We start from the raw sequence: 21,341 nt of genomic DNA, 5'->3' as shown, positions 1-21,341 counted from the left end.
GAAGCAGTTCTGTCTAGTTCTTGAGCTCGACAGGTAGAACCATAGATCACCTCTTATCTCCTTCTGTTTTGAGACCATGGCTCCTTCCCTCCCCTAGTAACCTCTGTCTCAGCCTAGCAGGTTTCTTCTCTACCTGACTCTGCAGCACCGTTCATACCTTTGCTTCTGCTAATGGTGCTTACCTACCTTCCCTCTCATTTCTTGCAGGCCTAACCCCAACTTTACTTTTCCATGAGGCGTCTCCTGAACATCTGTCCTACTCTTAAAGTGCCTTATATTTAAATTTTTAAAAAAATAATGGAGCTCTTAATCTCTGAGTTAAGAGACTACCAATGCAGGAGACATAAGAGATGCAGGTTTGATCCTCGGGTCAGGAAGATCCCCTGGAGAAGGAAATGGCAACCTGTCCCAGTATTCTTGCCTGGAAAATTCCATGGACAAAGGAGGCTGGCAGGCTACAGTCCATGGGGTTGCAAAGAGTTGGACACAACAGGCAGGAGAGTTCTTCTTTGTACCAGCTCTTAATATTTACTTACTTTTAATTGAGGTAGAATCTATGGCATAAAATTCACCCTTTTAGAGTGTACAATCCAGTGGTATTTAGTACATTCCCAAGGATTGTGAAACCATCACCACCACCTAATTCTAGAATGTTCTCATCACTTTAAAAAGAAACACCAAACACATTAGAAGTCACTCCTCATCCCCTGGCCTCCCCAGCCCCTGGCAATCGCTGACCCACTTTCTGTTTCTATGGATTTGCCTTTTCTGGGCGTTTCATATACACTGAACCATACACTCTGTGACCTTTTGTGTCTGGCTTCTATCACTTAACATCCTTTCCAGGTACATCCATGCTGTAGCACTGATGAGTACTTCATTCCTTTTTGTGGCTGAATAATATTCCATTGAATGGATGTGCCACATTCTGTTTATCCACTCACTGACATTTGGGTTGTTTCTATTTTTTTGGCTATTTTAAATAACGCTGCTATGAACATTCATGTACTGATACAAGTGTTTGTGTGGATGTGTTTTCAGTTCTCTTGGGTACAAATTTAGGAGCCAAATTTCTGGGTCATATGGTAACCCTGTGTTTAACTAATAAGGAATCTATTCCTTCTTGGATCTTATTGAACACTGAAAATGGCAAGAATACATCATGCTTCTGGTGATCTTTTCTATGTCTTTCTCCTGAGTGTGTGTGTGTGTGTGTGTGTGTGTACATATATATAATTTCTTGGCTGTGTTGGGTCTTAATTGCAGCATGTAGGCTTAATTGCAGCATGTAGGGGCTTCTCTTGTTGCAGAGCATGGGCTCTAGAGCCCGTGGGTTCAGTAGTTGTGGCATGTGGGCTTAGTCACCCTGCGGCACGTGGGATCATAGCTCCTGGACTTAGTATTGGATTGAACCTCGGTCCCTGGCATTGGAGAGTAGACTCTTAACCACTGGATCACCAGGGAAGTCCCCCAGGTGGATTTTGACCTCTTTCTACATACTACATAGATGTCACAGTAGGAGTCCGGAAAATACATAGGGATGAAATGTGCATTGGGGGAGGTTGACACAGGAGGACATAGAAGCATGAGGGGGAAGGGCAACTGGTAAGGCCACAATAACACCTGGCCACACCACGCTAAGGATCCCTGGAGGACCCGCAAAGCCAGACACAGCTGTCTGACCTCTAGAAACCCAAGAAGATTTTGTGGAGAAGAGACCAGCTCACACCCACACAATTACAGATGGCCTGTCCTCCTCCTACGAAAGCATCGTGAAACGCACAATCCTGTTTCCATAGAGGCCACATCCTCCTATGTGGTGTCCTGTTTTCTTGAAAGCTCATCAGTCAGTCTGTGCCCCTCAGCAGACTCCTGGCTGCTGTGACAGGACCTGGGTGTGTAATGGTCTAGGGATAGACTGTTCCTTCCCCTTCTTATTTTAACAGAGATTCACGCAGCTCCACTGGGCAAATGCCAGGCAGTGGCTCTTGAAGTTTTTCCCAGAGACAGGAGTCTACACCAATTTTGCCACTGATCAGCTGGGTGATCCTAGATAGAATGGGTTCAAAATCTTTCTAGCTTCAGTTTTCAGAGACACAGGCTCCCAAGTAAGGCAAATCAGGATCATAACAATTCTGACTAATTGCCCCACCATAGATCTACGTAAGTGATAGCCCTGGCAGGGAGTTTGGGGCCCGAGAAAATGGTAAAACAATATAGAACCCAGCTCAGGTGATTCTCACTCATAAACCAGACCTAGCAGGTCTGGGAGCTATTAGAGGTCTGTGATCCTTCCAAGTCTGACACTTTATGATTGTATGAAATTGGATAGTTCCACAGCCTAGAGTGGAGCTAATTAAGAGCTCGTGAAAGACATTTTTCTATACGTCAGTGATAACAGAAATGGCCAGGCACCCACATAAGACCTGAAGTTAGAGGTGGAGGATGTGGCCTCTATGGAAACAGGATTGTGCGTTTCACGATGCTTTCGTAGGAGGAGGACAGGCCATCTGTAATTGTGTGGGTGTGAGCTGGTCTCTTCTCCACAAAATCTTCTTGGGTTTCTAGAGGTCAGACAGCTGTGTCTGGCTTTGCGGGTCCTCCAGGGATCCTTAGCGTGGTGTGGCCAGGTGTTATTGTGGCCTTTCCAGTTGCCCTTCCCCCTCATGTAGCAAAATCCATCTTTTGGTTTAGGGATCTCTGCCTTCGCACCTCGTGGAATTCTCAATTCAGGCCCTCAGCTTTCCCCCTTAACAAACCAGATTGGCTAGTAGAGTACCCTGAGCTCTTGGCTTAGTCCAGAGGTAGGCACACAGGCCACGCAGATTTGATTGGAGTCCCTTTTTGGAATGGAACTGACTCTTAACAGAGAGAACCCTGTTGACCCTAGGGAGAGAGAGCCTGCCCAAGAATGATGCCAAGAGAGAGGACAGAACAAAGAGAGAGAGACAGCAAGACGAGGGGAGGGAGAGAATGTTGCTTGAACTCTTTGGGTCCAAGTCAACCAAAGCTCATCCCTTTGACTTCCCCTATTATTTGAGCCAGTGCCTTTTAGCTTGCGGGGGTCTGGGTTGAGTTCTGTTACTTACAAGCAAAAGCGTCTTGACCAATATTCATGGGAACTCCAATGTTGGCAAGGACTTGACTTTACACATCAAGAGGGTATGGTTCAAACCCTGTAAATTTGGTCCCTGGACCATTTTTCAAAGATGTGGTGTTCCAGCATTGCATATACTCTGCAATGTCTCCAGGTTGAAAAATACAAACAAACAAGAAGAGAACTGGGGCCAGGGACTGGCCAGGTTTTTTTGGTTGTTTGTTTTTTTAAATCATGCTCATGTTTAGTCGTGTCTGCTTGTGACCCTTTGGACTGTAGCCTGCCAGGCTCTTCTGTCCATGGGATTTTTCAGGCAAGAATACCGGAGTGGGTTGTTGCCATTTCCTTCTCCAGGGGATCTTCCTGACCCAGTGACTGAACTCTTGTCTCCTGTGTCTGCTACACTGCAGGCGGATTCTTTATCGGCTGAGCCGTGTGTCCGGCACTGTACTAAATACTTTCATGTGGAGAATGGCATTGAAACATATACATTACCATATGTAAAACAGATGACCGGTGTGAGTTTGATGCATGAAGCAGGGCACCCGAAGCCGGTGCTCTGGGACAACTTTGAGGGAGAGAGTGGGGAGGAAGGCAGGAGGGGGTTTCAGGATGCGGAGGACACACGTATACCTATGTTGATTCATGTTGGTGTATGGCAAAAACCACCACAATATTGTAAAGGAATTGTCCTCCAATTAAAATAAATTATATGCTCATAACAACCATGTGAAGAAGGTCATGATATTCCCATTTCATAGATGAAAATAATTCAGCTCTTAGTATTTATTTAAGTACTTTGCTCATGTAACCTGTATGTGGTGAGGCAAAATTTTAAGAAAACCCGGTCCAGAGCTCAGAGCAGGAGTTTTTAACCATCATACCAATTTGTCAAAAATAAAGAGAGCATGCAGAGGGTAGAGACCGCCCCAGGACTCTATCATGTATCTCAGAAACTCCTCAGGCTTCACTCATGGCTCCAGAAAAACCTCCCTACAGGTTTGCTTTGATAGGTCCCCAAATAGTAGAAGAAAAGTCCTTTTTTTTTCTTCCTGTCCAAAGCCCCAACTTTCTTTCAAACTGTCTCCTGTCTCACTACCTGCCATGGACCTCACCTACCCCTTAACCTCTGACACCTACCCCGGGAGAACAGGTTTTATTTTAGTAAAGTTATCACCCCTGCTGAGCTGGGAGCAGATGGTGTCGATGACATGTCATGCCCTTTTCAGCTGGATGGGCATGCGATACCCAAGGTGCATGGCCAGGTCTCCAAATCCAGATGTCCATCTGACATCCAACAGAGACACTGTGACTTCAGCAGGGATGACTTGAGGAGACACAGCTGCAAAATTCTTTCTGACCTTTCAAGGAGCCCAGAAGTATTTGAATCTAGTTGTGACCACCATTGTCCAATCTTCCCATGGGATGGATGAAAAAAAAAAAAAGACTCAGAGAGTTTTATTTTTTTTCAGTCATTCAGCAAACATTTATTGAGCACCTGCTATGTGCATCATTGTGCTAATTGCAGGGGATTTTATTTTTTTTAATTTTATTTTTCATTGGAGGATAATTACTTTACAATATTATGTTGGTTTCTGCCATACATCAAAATGAATCAGCCATAGGTATACATATGTCCCCTCCCTCTTGAACCTCCTTCCCATCTCCCACCCTATCACACCCCTCTAGGTTGTCACCAAGCACCAGATTTGGGTTCCCTGCATCATACAGCCAATTTCCACCAGCTACCTAGTTTACAAATGGTAATGTATATGTTGGGCTTCCCTTGTGATCAACTGGTAAAGAATCTGTCTGCAATGTGGGAGACCTGGGTTCGATCCCTGGGTTGGAAAGATCCCCTGGAGAAGGGAAAGGTTACCCACTCCATTATTCTGGCCTGGAGAATTCCATGGACTGTATAGTCCATGGGGTTGCAAAGAGTCAGACATGACTGAGTGACTTTCACTTTCAATGTATGTTTCAATGCTACTCTCTCAAATTGTCCCAGCCTCTCCTTCCCCAGCTGTGTCCAAAACTCTGTTCTGTATGTCTGCACAGCTCAGAGAGTTTTAAAATGAGTTCCCTGGATCACACAACTAGTCTACACAGGGCAGAGAAGAGAACCCAAATGACTGCATAGGAATCCTCTGGGGCTGCCTGGCCTGGGTCACCCTCTGACAGTTGTTTCTCCTGTCCATCATGTTGAATGGTACGGAAGAGCTCTGCTGTGGCTTTCAGAGAAACTATTTATTCCCCAGTTGATGACTTTTGCTTGATTTCCCTCTCCCGTGCATGTTGTCAGAATGTCTACAGAACCCCGACAGCTGGTGTTCCATTTAGGGACAACACTTGGGGATGTGTCTTGAAAGGGCTCACACACAGATCTTGCTGCGTGCACTTCTGCTCAACTTCCAGATCTGTTAATAATATGATTTCATCCGAAGAAATGGAAAAGGAGTAAGGACGGTGAAGAGTCATTCTGTAAAGTGTCTTTGAAATGCCTAAGCTTGGGGAAATGACCCAGGACCACGAATGGAGAGCCAGGGCATGGTTTGGTCAGGTGGACCCCAGATTCAGATCCTTACTTGCTGTTTGACTTTGGATAAATGACTACCTTGCTGAGCCTCGGTTTCCTCATCTGTTGCCTGGGGGCCACAGAACTGATCCCTCAGTCCCTGCCTACAGGTCAGTCCAGTGTGTTAACAAATGAACAGCACTTGGCAGGCATGCCAGACAGCCATCCCTCATCCCAATCCTCCTGGACTGGTCAATGTGAATGAACCAGTAAACATTCTGGAAGCAAATACTACTGAACTTAACATTCAACATGATTTATCATGAGAACGCTGAAAAAGGCGTCAGTGATGGGAGAATAGATGATTCAAACACCAGGCCACTTAATTCCATATATGTCAAGTGACTGGAACCCAATAATAAAATGTGAAATTTGTCTCTTAGTATCACCAAGCGTATGTTCTCCAGAGTCAAAATAGCCAGTGATTACAGGTGGTCCAACCAAAGCAAACCATCTTAAACCTCCCTTATTAGCATGAATGGGTTTCCCGGGTGGCTCAGCGGATAAAGAATCTGCCTGTAGTGCAGGAGATGCAGGAGACGAGGGTTTGATCCCTGGGTTGGGAAGATCCCTTGGAGTAGGGCACAGCAACCCACTCCAGCATTCTTGCCTGGAGAGTCCCATGGACAGAGGAGCCTGGCAGGTTGTAGTCTACAGGGTCACAAAGAGTTGGGCATGACTGAGTGACTGGGCGCACACAATTGGGATGGATGGTGAGTGGGCACTGTGAGTGGCCATGAAGTCTCATATCTGACCTGTGTTGGCAGATGCTGACCTATTTATTCCACCAAATAACTGGGACACAAATACTGACAACACATTAGTACATTGGTTTATTCTATCTTAGTAAAGGAATTTTAAAAATGAGGGGTTGAGAGGGCCTGGAAGTTCAACTTTTAGTGACATAGTCTCCTTGGATTGGGGACACAGAGACTGCCAACTCTGGGTAACACCAGGGGGGCCCTGAACTTGGTGGGGTTAATGACCTGTTACCCAAAGCACCCAGGGTATGGATTGACACCTGGTCAAGTGTCTGTCTCAAGTTGATGATTTTCTCCCTATAAACCAGGTGTGGATGATGGGAGGTCCACATCAGAATCTTTGTGTTAGATTCTTCTAGAGTCTTCTAGTCTCTTCTCTGTCTTCCTGGGGTTTTCTGTAAATGACTTCTTCTGGGGCTCTAGGAAAATCTACCCATGCTGTGAGGCCCTAATTCAGGACTTCCTGAAGATGTGAGGAAAACTTTCCTTATATGTAACTGGGAATTTCATCCTATTTCCCCTTGTCCTTTCTGTGGGAGAGGATGAGAAAAGTAATGCTTACCTAATGATCGCGGAGCCCTGCCTACCATGACGATAAGGCAGATCAGATTGTGCGAAGGGCTGTGTGTGCATGAGGTGGGGTGGAGTGGGTTTGTTGCTTGTGTTGACCTAAAAATCCAACAAATAAAATGAAACTAAAGCAAAATGAAACCTAAAAAGTAGACAACTGTCCCCCTGAAACTTCTCCCAGCAGAGGCACCTCACCCTTCGGACTCCTGACCTGTTTCTCCAAATTTTTCCATTCGTGTGGAATAATCAATACTTCCTAACTTACGGATCAGAATCTGAACACATTTGTGAAAGTATCAGACCCAAGATTCATGAAAGTGAAAAATATAACAACTGAGGGACTTCTCTGGTGGTTCAGTGACTAAGACCCCAGGCTCCCGATGTAAGGAGCCTGGGTTTGATCCCTGGTCAGGGAACTAGATCCCACATGCCACAACTAAAGATCCTACATGCCTCAACTAAGACCTGTCACAGCCCAATAAACACACAAATATATATTTTAAAAGCCTTCAGTGTTAAATGGGCTTCCCTGGTAGCTCAGATGGTAAAGAGTCTGCCTGCAATGCAAGAGACCTGGGTTTGATCCCTGGGTCAGGAAAGTTCTCTGGAGAAGGGAGTGGCTACCTACTCCAGTATTCTTGCCTGGAGAATCCCATGGACAGAGGAGCCTGGTGGGTTACAGCCCACGCGGCTGCAAAGAGTCGGACACGACTGAGTGACTAACACATTTTCACTGTTAAATAAATAAATAAAAGGCTAGTGTCCTTTAAAAAAAATACAGTCACTGACATAAAATGATGCTGACAGTCTTTGAAAACCCTCCTGTTAATTTCTAAGAGACTCACACTACAGCATTTTCAAACTTCCTTCACACTCCAGAAGCTCCAGCATTGCTGAGCTCCAAGACATCTGACGTGGGCTTCTTCAGATTCTGACTCTGCTGCAAAATGCCTCTTTCCTTGGCTATCTCCTCCTTCTTTGCTCTGAGACAGATGTACCCTTTCACCTTTTTAAGGCAAAGACTTCCTGCATCTTTAGGTTTTTATTCCTCCCTGATTCCTTCCTCTGATACCAAATAGAGCAGAATTTCCAAGCACCATGGATCACCCAGCTTTACAGGCGAGCTAATCAGCATGGGAATATGCTGGCTTCAGCAAAGCTCTAAAAAGAGGAGGAGGAGAGAGCCTCCTGGGTAAGAGCAGCAAGAGGGGAGGTGGCCTGGGAGCAGGGCTCTGGGGTCTGGGGGAATGTCCCAGCTCCCTTTCTCCATTGGTCACTTGGGGTTGCTGAGAAGATAAAATTTGGAGAGAGAAGAGTTCCATCGCGGGACTTCCCTGGTGGTTCAGTGGTTAAGACTCCACCTGCCAATGCAGGGGACAAGGGTTTGATCCCTGATCCAGGAAGATTCCGCATGCCACGGAGCAACTAAGCCCATGTGCCTCAACTACTGCGCTTGTGCTCTAGAGCTTGGGAACTGCAACTACTGAAGCCTGTGTCACCCAGAGCCCCTGTTCTGTAACAAGAGAGGCCATTGAAATGGGAAGCCCGTGCACTGCAACTAGAGAGTAGCCCCCACTCGCTGCAACTAGAGAAAGCCCTTGAGCAGCAACGAAGACCCAGCGCAGTCAAAAATAAATAAAGAGGTCCATCACTGAAAGAAAGACAGGAAACCACCATGTCCCTTCAGAGTTAGATGCTGCATGTACCAGCCAAGATGTGTGGTGGTGGATACTGCCAGGTTGGAGGGGGATTCTGAGATGTTAGCTGCAGGCTCACCTGTCCAGTCACTTCACCTGTAGCCTGGATCAAGGGTGAGAGCAGACAGGAAGAGGTTGACCGCTGGCGGGATGTGTCAGCCCAAACAGCTGCAGGTCAAGAATATTCAGGAAGCACAAGCCATGCAACTAGGCCATCAGACGGTGGTAGAAGCAGGGAGAAGCTCAAACTGCCAACAGGCCGCTGTTTGTGGGCAGCAGGCGTAGGGGAAAGATGGAAGGGAGAAGGCCAAGGTCACCACAAGGCCTCAAATGAACTCTCTCAGTTCTAGGGCACCAGGGTGAATTCTGTGTGTCCATCTCTTTCCAGACACCTTTGCCCAGAGTAAAATCGGGGAGGCTCCTTCCTGAATCTGGGGAGAGCTGCAGGCATTAAATAAATGTATTGGTGACATGGATCATATCCCAGGTTGGAAAAATCTTACCACTAAACACATGAGGTTGTGTTTGGGGCCAAAAAGCACTGACGTACTTTAAAAACCCTCTTTGCCGTGAAAATACATAAAAGGGATTGTGTAATCAAGGTCACATAGGTCACTCAAGAAAGCAAGGTGCTAATTATAAATAATATTTCTTTTATTAAATAAGACCATGAATTTTAAAGCACAGTTTCCTGGTCCTTATCAATCACCCCTAAATGGGAACTGTGGCTAATCCTATATGTACTAATCATTAAAGCAGACCCAGGAAACTCCTAAGTCAGCCATTTATTTTATTAATAGATGAGCTTTTGGGTAATAAAAAGACAGTGCTTAGAGTTCAGATGATTTCCCAGGGCAGTCTGACCTTTCTCAAATTACTAAGACTTGTGACATTTCTCTGAATAAAACACCGATCCATAAACAAAGGCTCTTGTGGAAAAAAGCAGTGCCCGGAAATACTCTTCCTACCCGTCTCAAGAGTGTGTCTGACAGCTGGGGCCCACCCCCCAATGCTTCTACTGTTTGCGCACCGAGTCTATCAGCTGAGAACCAGATGGAACAGAGAAGCCAGGCCTGCTGTTATCCGAAATTTTAATCCAATCCCTGCCCTCCTCACCCTTGTTCGTCCTCCCTCTTCCCCTGCCTGCCCAGCTGTAAATGGCATTGGCTGTGACCTTCCTGCCCTAGTGTGGTCTGTGTGGCTCCAACTCCAAATGTAGTCAATGATGCTATGACCCAAGCAGGTTCCAAGCAGGGTGACCAAGCCACCTTCTGAACCACAAGTGGGTTTTGTTTGCTGTACGCAGCATGCATGCATGCCAGGTCACTTCAGTCGTGTCCGGCTCATAGCAACCCTATGCGCTGTAGCCCGCCAGGCTCCTCTGTCCATGGGGTTCTCCAGGCAAAAATACTTGCGTGGGTTGCCATGCCCTCCTCCAAGGGGATCTTCCTGACCTGGGGATTGAACCTACATCTCCTGCATTGGCAGATGGGTTCCTTACCTCTGGCACCACCTTGGAAGCCAGCACTTTTGAAATCTTTAAATGTGAACACCTTTAACAAGGATGCATTGCTCCTAAGTTTACCCCAGTCTCCTGCCTAGTTCCCAGACTTCGGTTAATTTTGCCATCGCAGAGAATAAGCCAATTCCTGCAACAGTTCAGCCCAGACAGGGCCCACAGGTGCCCAGGACTAACTCAGCCCCATGCTGTCTTCCTGTTGTGGGGTTCAGCCGGTTCTAATGCAGCAACTCCAAGACCAGGGAACCAAATTGCATTCTGGACTTTCCCTGACAGCTTACCATCTGCACATATTGGCTTGTTGCAATATGTTCAGAAAAAAAAAAAATAGAAGAAAGTAGTAGACCTTTTTAAAAACTCTCAACCTTAAGTTAAAAATTGCTGGTAGCCTGCTATGCTGTTTTAAGGTAATTTTTAAAAATATCTGTACATCAGAGTTTTAACAGCTCTGACTTTCAAAGTTGGAAAGAGGGACTCAATTATTTAACTTCCCTGGAACTCTTTACTGATTAGGGAATAAGGTAGGCTTTATTTTTCTTTCATGAACCCAAGAGAAATGACCTCTCATGATCTCATTTTTGGCCCTAGGAGAACCTATTTCTTCTGTAACTACTTGGTGGGGTTCATCAAAGTTTTTCTCATGAGCATGGCTTTTTTTTTTTTTGGCCAGTGTGTTCAGAGACCATAGCATTAAAAGTAATCCATTTCTAAGGATCTTGTGAAGTAGATGTAACTATCCCAATGTTTATGGGTGAGGATACCCACTCAGAGAAGCGACACCCCTTGCCCAAGGTCACACAGTTAGCCACTGGACTTGATCCAGGTTCACCAATAGCTCAAACAGGCTCTTTGCACCACCCAAGCAGCCCCCACTAACTAAAGGCCCACACCACTAAGCCCCTAAGCAAGTCACAGGCCTCAGTCACCAAAGGAAGGAAGTGTCAACACAAGTCTTGCAAAAATGCAGAGTTTGGAGAAAAAATAGAAAAAAAATAGAAACCTACTACATCTTTGCACAAAGGATCTTTTAGCTTTGGTCCTGGACTTGTGGGTCCCATCCACGGCCACTTCACCCCAGGAGTCTGTAAACACATTTTTCATCCAGAGGATGTGGAGGCATTGGCCTCTTCCAAAGCAGGCAGAGAACAGAAGAAAAGGTACTTACTGGGAACTTCCCCAGTGGTCCAGTGGTTAGGAATTTGCCTTGCAATGTAGGGGATGTGGGTTCAACCCCTGGTCAGGGAACTAAGTTGCTCCTACATGCTGTGGAGCAACCAAGCCCAAGCACCTCAACTGTTAAGCCTGTGTACCACAACAGAAGATCCTGCATGATGCAACTAAGACCCCACGTATGTACTTCTTCGCTCAGTCATGTCTGACTCTTTGCGACCCCTTGGACTGTGGCCCACCAGGCTCCTCTGTCCATGGGGGTTCTCAGGCAAGAATACTGGAATGGATTGCCATGCCCTCCTCCAGGGGATCTTCCCAACCCAGGAATCGAACCCAGGTCTTCCACATTGCGGGCATATTCTTTACCATCTGAGCTATCAGGGAAGCCCAAGACCCTATGCAGTCAAATAAATAAATAAATATAAAAAATAAAATAAATGTTTGCTTTTTAAATGAAGTACTGATGATTTTTAAAAAAGGGTACTTACCACCCTCAAACTCTGTCTGGCAGTTCCCCGAGGTCTCATTCAGGCTCTCCTCCTCGTTGATGATGATGTTCTCAATGTCCTTCATCGTTAAGTGGTCCCGGAAGGCATGATAGAGGATGTGCTTCAACTCTTCCAGAGTTATCCTCTGCATGTCGAACTGTGGAGATAAAAGAGGCATGAGGTCTGGGCACATGGGGGTGAGAACTCAGCGTGGGGCATGACTGTGTGTGACGCGTAGTTGCTTCAGTCATCTCTGACTGTGACCCCATGGACTGTAGCCCGCCAGGCTCCTCTGTCCTGGGATTTTCCAGACAAGAATCCTGGAGTGGGTTGCCCTGCCCTCCTCCAAGAGACGTTCCCCAAAATGTGTCTTGCAATTCAATCTTCTACATCTTACATCTCCTGCCTTGGCAGATGGGTTGGTTCTTCATCACTAGCGCCACCTGGGACATGACTAGCAAGTCCCATGCCTCCTCTACGCAAACTTGTCCCAGCTTTTCAAGACATCAGATGAGCAGTTTTCCGCCACACTCAGCTCCAAGCACACTTGTGAACTTGCAGGAACTTCTCAGAATTCAGGGAGTGTGACATTCCCCCCTCCGTCGAGACTCCTGGAGAAAAACACGCCACCTGCTCGTTTGGCTTCTTCCTGCTCATCCAGCCATCTGCTGTCACCCCTCCACACCTCACGTACTTTGGAGTTGTGTCACACTTCAGACAATGCATATGTCTCTAGAAAGTTTTAAACCTTCCAAGAAACCAGCAACTCTCATCTTACTCTAAGTATGTATCTTGTTCTAACAAGATAAAATGCACGTTTGCACGTTCAAAGTCATGCTTATGAAGAACAGCTGAGAAAAAGGTGTAACGTTTCCACTTATGTTCTTCCCCTACAAGGGAGATTAACCTTTCCACTCCATTTCTATCAGATTTGGTTCTATCACTTTTTTGGCCAATGAAATGAGAGTAGAACTCACATAGGGTATTATCGATTAGACGCCTTAAGGGCCGTCATGTGGTTCTAGTCTGTGACCTTTTCCTTCTGTGATGAGAACAGCATGCCCTAAAAAGAACAGGTCCCAGAATGAGGATAAAGTGGAGAAGACAGCCCATAAAGGAAAAGTAATGTGAGTAAGAAATGTCCTTTGTCATTATTAGCCACAGAGGTTTGGGGCTTCTTTATTACCATGGTATAACTTGGTTTGAGTCAACAATACAAAAATAAGTACATAGAACTGAGAAGCTACCATAACAAAAATTCTAAAATATGATGTGTGGATTCCTGGGTCAGGCAGGCAGTGGGAAATAAGAAAGCAGTATTGGGGGCTTCCGTGGTGGTCCAATGGTTAAGAGTCTACCTTGCAATGCAGGGGATACCAGTTTGATCCCTCATCCAGGAAGATCCCACATGCCTCGGGGCAACTAAGCCCGTATTCTACAACTAGAGAGTGGCCCCAGCTCTCCATAACTGGAGAAAGCCTGCACACAGTGACAAAGACCCAGTGTAACCAAAATTAAAGAAAAAAGAGAAAATGGTATTGGTGGCTGGGAAGATAACAACCCATGTTACGCAGTAGCAAAACATTTGGTAAAATTGTTGCCTGTGATAACTCAGAGAGTAGATACATATTGAATGAGTCTCTGGCTTTAGGTAAAAAGTTTGGGAGGCAGCAGGGTCTCCTTGCAAGTTGCAACAGGTTGCTCATCTATAAGAAATAAATGAACTCAGAGTGAAATAAATCAGAGATGATACCTCATTGTAGTTTTGATTTGCAGTTCTCTAATAGTTAGTAATGTGGACCATCTTTTCATGTGTTTATTGGACATCTGTATGTCTTTTCTGGAGAAATGTCTGTTTAGGTCTTCTGCCCATTTTTTGATTAGACACTTTGTTTTCCTGATATTGAGCTGTATGAGCTACTTATATATTATGGAGATTAGCCCTTTGTCATATTGTTTCATTTGCAATTATTTTCTTCCATTCTGAGGATTGTCTTTTAATCTTATTTATTGTTTCCTTTGCTGTGCAAAAGCTTTGTCACCTCACACCAGTCAGAATGGCCATCATCAAAAAATCTACAAACAATAAATGCTGGACAGGATGTGGAGAAAAGGGAACCCTCCTACATGACTGACATACTTGTGTCTGAGTCTTCATGACCCCATGGACTGTGCCCTGCCAGGCTCCTCTGTCCATGGAATGTTCCAGGCAAGAATACTGGAGTGGGTAGCTATTCCCTTCTCCAGGGATCTTCCCAGCCCAGGGAATGAACCCAGGTCTCCTGCATTGTAGGCAGATTCTTTACCATCTGAGCCACCAGGAAGGCCCTCCAAAAAGTGGAAGCTGCTCAGTCATGTCCGACTTTGAGACCCCACGGACTGTGGCCCACCAGGCTCCTCTGTCCATGGAATTCTCCAGGGAAGAATAGTGGAGTGGGTAGCCATTCCCTGCTCCAGGAGATCTTCTTGACCCAGGGATCAAACCCAGGTTTCCTGCATTGCAGGCAGACTCTTCACCACCTGAGCCACCAGAAAGCAGAACTAGGGTCTAATCTAATCAAGTAACATCCTTCACCCCAAGGGCTGTTCAACAGGATTTCAGAATTGCTCTGAGGCTTTGACTGATGTGCATCTTCCATTGTTTGTTTTCTGGATGAGAATGTTCTTGGTGGTTAGCCCAACTCTGCCATTATTATACGTGTGTGTACATGGTGGCGGGGGTGGGTAATTTGTGTCCGTAAATTCATTTGTCTCCAGATCAAGAGAAGTCATGTACATCTTGAGATTCTAGATCTTAAGTCTTCTGTTGTCATCAGGTGGGACTTCTGAGTGTCTTCCTTGGGGAGGGGACGAATATATTTTGTGGCGGAAGGGAGGGAAGTGAATATTTAGGAGCAAGAGTGTGGGCTGTAACAGGTTATATTATTTCAAATGATTTCTTCCCCTTTCCTGCCAGAGGCTCTCCCCCTGCCCATTAGCACCAGGCTTTGGCCAATAAAATGAGAGTGAAATTTGTATATGAAAGTGATGGAATTCCAAGGAAAAGTTTCAAACCCATCAGTGCGTCCTGCCGTCCTGCCGTTTCTCTTTTTCTTCTGCTACAAAAGCACATAGATAGGGGCTGTTCCTTCATCCTGGCTCCCAGAATGAATGCAACATGGAGCTAATCCACGAGGGGCATGTAATTTGAGTGAGAAATAAACCCTGGTTGTCAGTCACTACGCCTTTGGCATTTCTGCAGTATAACTCACCCAAGACTGAATACAGAAGTCAATGATTGAAGTTAGTCTGGATCATAATGAAAGGAAGTTAGAGACATTTTTGGAAAATGTCTTTTAAATTGTCTTTTAAAAAAAGACATTTATTTTTCTCCTTGATTTCTTTGTAAAGCGATTGCCACCTTGCTTTCAATAATTTAATTGACAAATTAAATTGGGTTACTGGAACTTGCTGGAAACCTAAATGACTTGAGCTTAAAGCCATTTATAAGAGTGAGAATAATTGAAGTGGGAGTGTGTGTTTCAGTGGATTTGTTTTCTGCATCACAGTTTAATTGACTGTGAAAGTGAATTCCAAGATACACTTAGGGTTGACCCGTGACATCATCTCCCTTTAGATTTGAGAGGAGAACGTGTGGTTGTTAGCCTGGATGTTGAGAGAAGCCTGGAAAAATGTATGGTGAGGATGATGGACCTCACAGATGGGAAATTTGGGGTCCTTCTGCCACGGTTAGAGACTAAGAATGACAACATCAAAGAGACTCTGAGAAAATGAGCAGCCAGTTCCTGGAAGACCAATCAAAGGACTGCAGTGTCTGAAAAATTCTCCCCAGCTGAGAATTTGCTGAAATTCAGGTATTAGGTGAAAAGAACTTCAATGGCTGTAAAAAGAGAAGGAAAAATGGAGATTCCAGAAATCTATAGTTTTCCTTTTATTTGGTTCTCTGGGTCAGGTTGAATGTTAGAATACTATGATTTAAGCAAAATCAGTTGAGTAGAATTCCATGTTTTCTATATTGTCATAATAGATCTTTTACAAGTTTGAAAGAAGTCACTATAAAACAGTATGGGCACAGTGCCAACAAGTATTTTTTCCATCATGGGCAATCCATTTTTCCTGAGTCAATTTTGAAATTATGTCCTTTCTCAGAAAACCAGCAGAAAGGTTTTCATTATTGTTGGCATGGAACTATGCACAAAAGTACCACAATTTAAAATTTCTCTCAATACTTCTTATATCTCATTTTGTATTTTTAACCCTATTTGTCTTCCTTCTAGGTTTGATTTTTGTTGTTTCTTCTGTTTCTAGTGGATCGTGGTTAAAGAATGTAACCTGAACATCTGTTGTTTTTAGGACTCTAGGGAGTTTCCCATTATGGTAAAGTCTCTGTAGAGTTAATTACACAAATATAGTTGCCCTTGTTAATTATATTATGTAGCCTTATAATTATAATCTGTATCTCCTGTAACCTTATTTTCTTTGACTTGATTTGTCAAAGACCATGAGTAACGCATTATAGTCCATAGAAAAGAATCATGTCTCCAGATATTGTTTTCTTAGTCCTAATATTTTTTAAATGAGGCCTTCTTTATAGTAAGAAGACTGAGTTCCTAATTCAACAAATGTTTATCGAGGCCAGCTCCACACCAGATGAGTAAGACGTTGATCCTGCTCTCAAAAGACAAGCAAATGAGTGAGTTCAATTCAGTGGGATGACTGGCTGTGACAAGGGGGGCCCAGGATGGCTTGGAAACCCCTGGGAAATGTCCATCAAACAGCCGTATGTTGAGTTCGTCTGAGGACTTGGAGCAGAAGGTTTTTGGGGATGAGGTCAGAGTTGTGGTTGAGGTGCTAGTTGATAAATACCTGTATGCCATGATGAGGAGCTTGGTTGGTGCTGTGGTTTCTATTGAAGTCTGGTTGATTTACTAACCCTGTTAGTTTCAGGTGTAGGGCAAAGTGGTGTAGTTATACACAGATATCCATATACATATACATGTGTGAGTGTGTGTATATATATGTTCTTTTTCAGATCCTTTTTCATTATAGGTTATTACAAGATATTGAATATAGTTCCCAGTGCTATACAGTACGTCCTTGTTGTTTATTTTCTATATAGCAGTATGCATCTGTTAATTCCAAATTCCTAATTTATCCCTCCCTCCCGCTCCCCTTCAGTACCTGTAAGTTTGTTTTCAATGTCTGTGAGTCTGTTTCTATTTTGTAAATAAGTTCGTTTGTATCTTTTCTTTTAAGATTCTACATATAAGTGACATCATAGGATATTTGTCTTTCACTGTCTGACTCACTTCACTTAGTAGGATAATCTCGGTCAATCCATAGCTTGGTTGTTTGTTTGTCTTCCTCACTCCAGGGATTGAACCCGCATCTCCCACGACTGCATCTCCTGGATTCTTTACTGATGAGCCACTGGGGAAGCTGCCAGGCCCAAGGTGAAGCCACTTCTACCTGAGGCATCACATTAACAAATCAAAACCTACATAACTTTCATGTCCCTGTAAACACTTCTCTTGACCAGAAACCCAGGATGTCCAGTCAGCCAATTCCCAAATGCCAACCCAACTCTGGGCCTTCTCATCCCAAACAAGGGTGACCTTGTGACCCCAGCCAATCAGCTATTTCCTATGTTTCTCTTCCTTGTTCTTTATTCTTATCTTACAAAAGCTTCCTGCCTTCTGCCCCATGGTGTTGCTCTTAGAATGGGGACTGTCTGCTTCCTGAAGCGTTAAATAAAGTTTGCTGATATCACCGGAACTGTCTTCTTTAATCATTTTTTAACTGTGGGCTATGGCGACAGAGAGCATGCAAGAGCTGTGTAGGAAAGAGGTGGTCAAGGTGAGTCCCTGTGTGTGGAATCTGGAGCTGAATGAACCGGTCAGGATAACACCGGATTTTATGTTCAGCTGAATGGGAACAGAGGGAGAACAGGCTTGAAGAGAAAGGTGACATGTGAACTTGTGGATGTGGGCATTGGAGGTTCCAGAAGGACAACCCAACAGAATAGCCCAAGAGGCAGTAGGTCGCACAGATATGGGCTGATGACCTGGAAGTCATTCGCATACAGATGAAAGTAAAAGTCATCAGAAAGGATGGTAACACCTGGGAAGAGTGTACTGAATATGAAAAAGCCCAGGCACTGGGAGGATATCAAGACAGACAGGCAGCCTCCATTACAGAATGGGCAAAGTGTGCATGATATTAGGAATTATAATAAGTATATATTTTGGTCTTCTGTCCATTGTTCCTGGCTCACAGCTCCTCAGACCCTTGGAATTTCTTAAGTGAGAAGAGCAATGAAGTATCTTTGTTACTATATTTGGTCTCTTGTCCTCAGTTCCTGAGAACCATAAATGGGTATCTGGTTATTCGTAACAAGCCCCTGTCATCCACAACGGAGTTTATGTTACTGAGGTGACTTTTGATGCCTCAGACGGTAAAGAATCTGCCTGCAATGTGGGAGACCCAGGTTCAATCCCTGGTTCGGGAAGATCCCCTGAAGAAAGGAATGGCAACCCACTCCAGTATTCTTGCCTGGAGAATTCCATGGACAGAAGAGCCTGTAGTCTGTGGGGTTGCAAAGAGTCAGACATGACTGAGCAAATCTCTGACTGACCAACAAAAGATGGACATGGTCACCAGGAGAATCAGTCATAAATAGCTGGAACTCTCAATCTTATCTCCTGCTATGCAGGGAGAGGAGAAGGGCTGGATGTTGAATCACTCACTCATGGCCAATGATTTAATCAATCATGTTTATGTCATGAAACCTCATAATAATTCAAAAGGAAGGGGTTCAGAGAGCCTCTCAGTTAGTGAACCAGGAATGCATCCATGCTCTGCCATGCCAGGCCCCCAGCTCCATGAGGCTAGATGCTTCTTTGTTCCATATATCACCCTATGCATCAGGCCATCAATTTGTATCCTTTAACAGCCTTGTAATAAACTGGTAATCTAGCAAGTCATGAGAAATGCTGGGCTGGATGAATCACAAGCTGGAATCAAGATTGCCAGGAGAAATATCAACCACCTCAGATATGCAGGTGATACCACTCTAATGGCAGAAAGTGAACAGGAACTAAAAAGCCTCTTGATGAGGATGAAAGAGGAGAGTGAAAAAAACTGGCTTAAAACTCAACATTCAAACAACAATGATCATGGCATCCAGTCCCATCACTTCATGGCAAATTGAAGGGGAAAAATATAAACAGTGACAGATTTTATTTCCTTGGGCTCCAAAATTACTGGATGGTGGATTAGTGGATGGTGACTGAAACTATGAAATTAAAAGATGCTTGTTCTTTGGAAGGAAAGCTATGACAAACCTAGACACTGTACTAAAAAACAGAGACACCACTTTGCCAACAAAGGTCCATATAGTCAAAACTATAGTTTTTCCAGTAGTCATGTACAGATGTGAGAATTGGACCATAAAGAAGGCTGAGCACTGAAGAACTGATGCTTTCTAATTGTGGTGCTGGAGAAGACTCTTGAGAGTCTCTTGAACAGCAAGGAGATCAAACCAGTCAATCCTAAAGGAAATCAACCCCAAATATTCACTGGAAGGACTGATGCTGAAGCTGAAGCTCCAATACTTTGGCCACTGGATGCAAAGAACCAACTCGTTGGAAAAGACCCTGATGCTGGGAAAGATTGAAGGCAGGAGGAGAAGGGGATGACAGAGGATGAGATGGTTGGATGGCATCACCAACTCAATGGGCATGAGTTTGAGCAAACTCTGGGAGACAGTGAAGGACAGGGAAGCCTGGTGTTCTCCAGTCCACTGGGTCTCAGAGTTGGACACAACTTAGCGACTGAACAACAAGTAAGTAAACTGGTTTCCTGAGTTTTGTGAGCTGCTCTAGCAAATTAATAGAACCAAAGAGTGGGTGGTGGGAACATTTGATTTATAGCCAGTCAGTTAGAAGCACAGGTGACAATCTGGACTTGTGACTGGCATCTGAGGTAGTGGAGTGGGTGGGCAGTCTTGTGAGATCGAGCCCTTAACTTCCGGAATCTGATACTGTCTTTGGGTAGATAGTGTCAGAATTGAGTTAAATGGTACGACACCCAGCTAATGATGGAGAATTGCTTGATGGTGGGGAAAAAAATCCACACATTGGAAATGGGTATAGAATTGTGGTGTGCCTTGTTATCAATATACCCAATCCATTATTAAAAAATATTTGAGTGCTGTTTGAAAAAAGTCAATTTTTACATCAACATGGCTATGCTTGTTTTCTCTCTGTGTGCATTTTCTTTTTTTTTTTTCATTTATTTTTATTAGTTGGAGGCTAATCACTTTACAATATTCTAGTGGTTTTTGCCATACATTGACATGAATCAGCCATGGATTTACATGTGCTCCCCATCCCGATCCCCCCTCCCGCCTCCCTCCCCATCCCATCCCTCCAGGTCTTTCCAGTGCACCAGCCCTGAGCACTTGTCTCATGCATCTGACTTGGGCTGGTGGTCTGTTTCACCCTTGATAGTATACTTGTTTCAATGCTATTCTCTCAGAACATCCCACCCTCGCCTTCTTCCACAGAGTCCCAAAGTCTGTTCTGTACATCTTGTGTCTCTTTTTCTGTTTTGCATATTGGGTTATCGTTACCATCTTTTAAAATTCCATATATATGCGTTAGTATACTGTATTGATCTTTATCTTTCTGGCTTACTTCACTCTGTATAATGGGCTCCAGTTTCATCCATCTCATTAGAACTGATTCAAATGAATTCTTTTTAATGGCTGAGTGATATTCCATTGTGTATATGTACCATAGCTTCCTTATCTATTCATCTGCTGATGGGCATCTAGGTTGCGTCCATGTCCTGGCAATTATAAACAGTGCTGCAATGAACATTGGGGTGCATGTGTCTCTTTCAGATCTAGTTTCCTTGGTGTGTATGCCCAGGAGTGGTATTGCTGGGTCATATGGCAGTTCTATTTCCAGTTTTTTAAGGAATCTCCACACTGTTCTCCATAGTGTCTGTACTAGTTTGCATTCCCACCAACAGTGTAAGAGGGTTCCCCCTTCTCCACACCCTCTCCAGCATTTATTGCTTGTAGACTTTTGGATAGCAGCCATCCTGACTGGCGTGTAATGGTACCTCATTGTGGTTTTGATTTGCATTTCTCTGATAATGAGTGATGTTGAGCATCTTTTTTTTTTTTAATTTTTTTTATTTTTTTTTTCCAGTGGGTTTTGTCATACATTGATATGAATCAGCCATGGATTTACATGTATTCCCAATCCCGATCCCCCCTCCCACCTCCCTCTCCACTCGATTCCTCTGGGTCTTCCCAGTGCACCAGGCCGGAGCACTTGTCTCATGCATCCCACCTGGGCTGGTGATCTGTTTCACCATAGATAGTATACATGCTGTTCTTTTGAAATATCCCACCCTCACATTCTCCCACAAAGTTCAAAAGTCTGTTCTGTATT

General features: G+C 44.4%; 1 protein-coding gene across 4 annotated transcripts in view; it reads right to left on the bottom strand.

Moving 5' to 3' along the window:
• Positions 1-21,341, bottom strand: part of CALN1 (calneuron 1) — a 491,831-nt gene that overhangs the window by 12,090 nt on the left and 458,400 nt on the right. For all 4 annotated transcript variants that reach the window (XM_043914902.1, XM_043914903.1, XM_043914904.1 and 1 more), the window contains one exon: positions 11,878-12,034. In XM_043914902.1, the coding sequence (XP_043770837.1) occupies positions 11,878-12,034 (157 nt within the window). The remainder of the gene's footprint in view (positions 1-11,877; positions 12,035-21,341) is intronic.

The sequence above is a fragment of the Cervus elaphus genome, chromosome 10, assembly GCF_910594005.1.
Source record: "Cervus elaphus chromosome 10, mCerEla1.1, whole genome shotgun sequence".
NCBI classification, from domain to species: Eukaryota; Metazoa; Chordata; class Mammalia; order Artiodactyla; family Cervidae; genus Cervus; species Cervus elaphus.
Note: the sequence above shows the minus strand (reverse complement) of the source record. Positions and strands in the feature narration are given on the sequence as shown.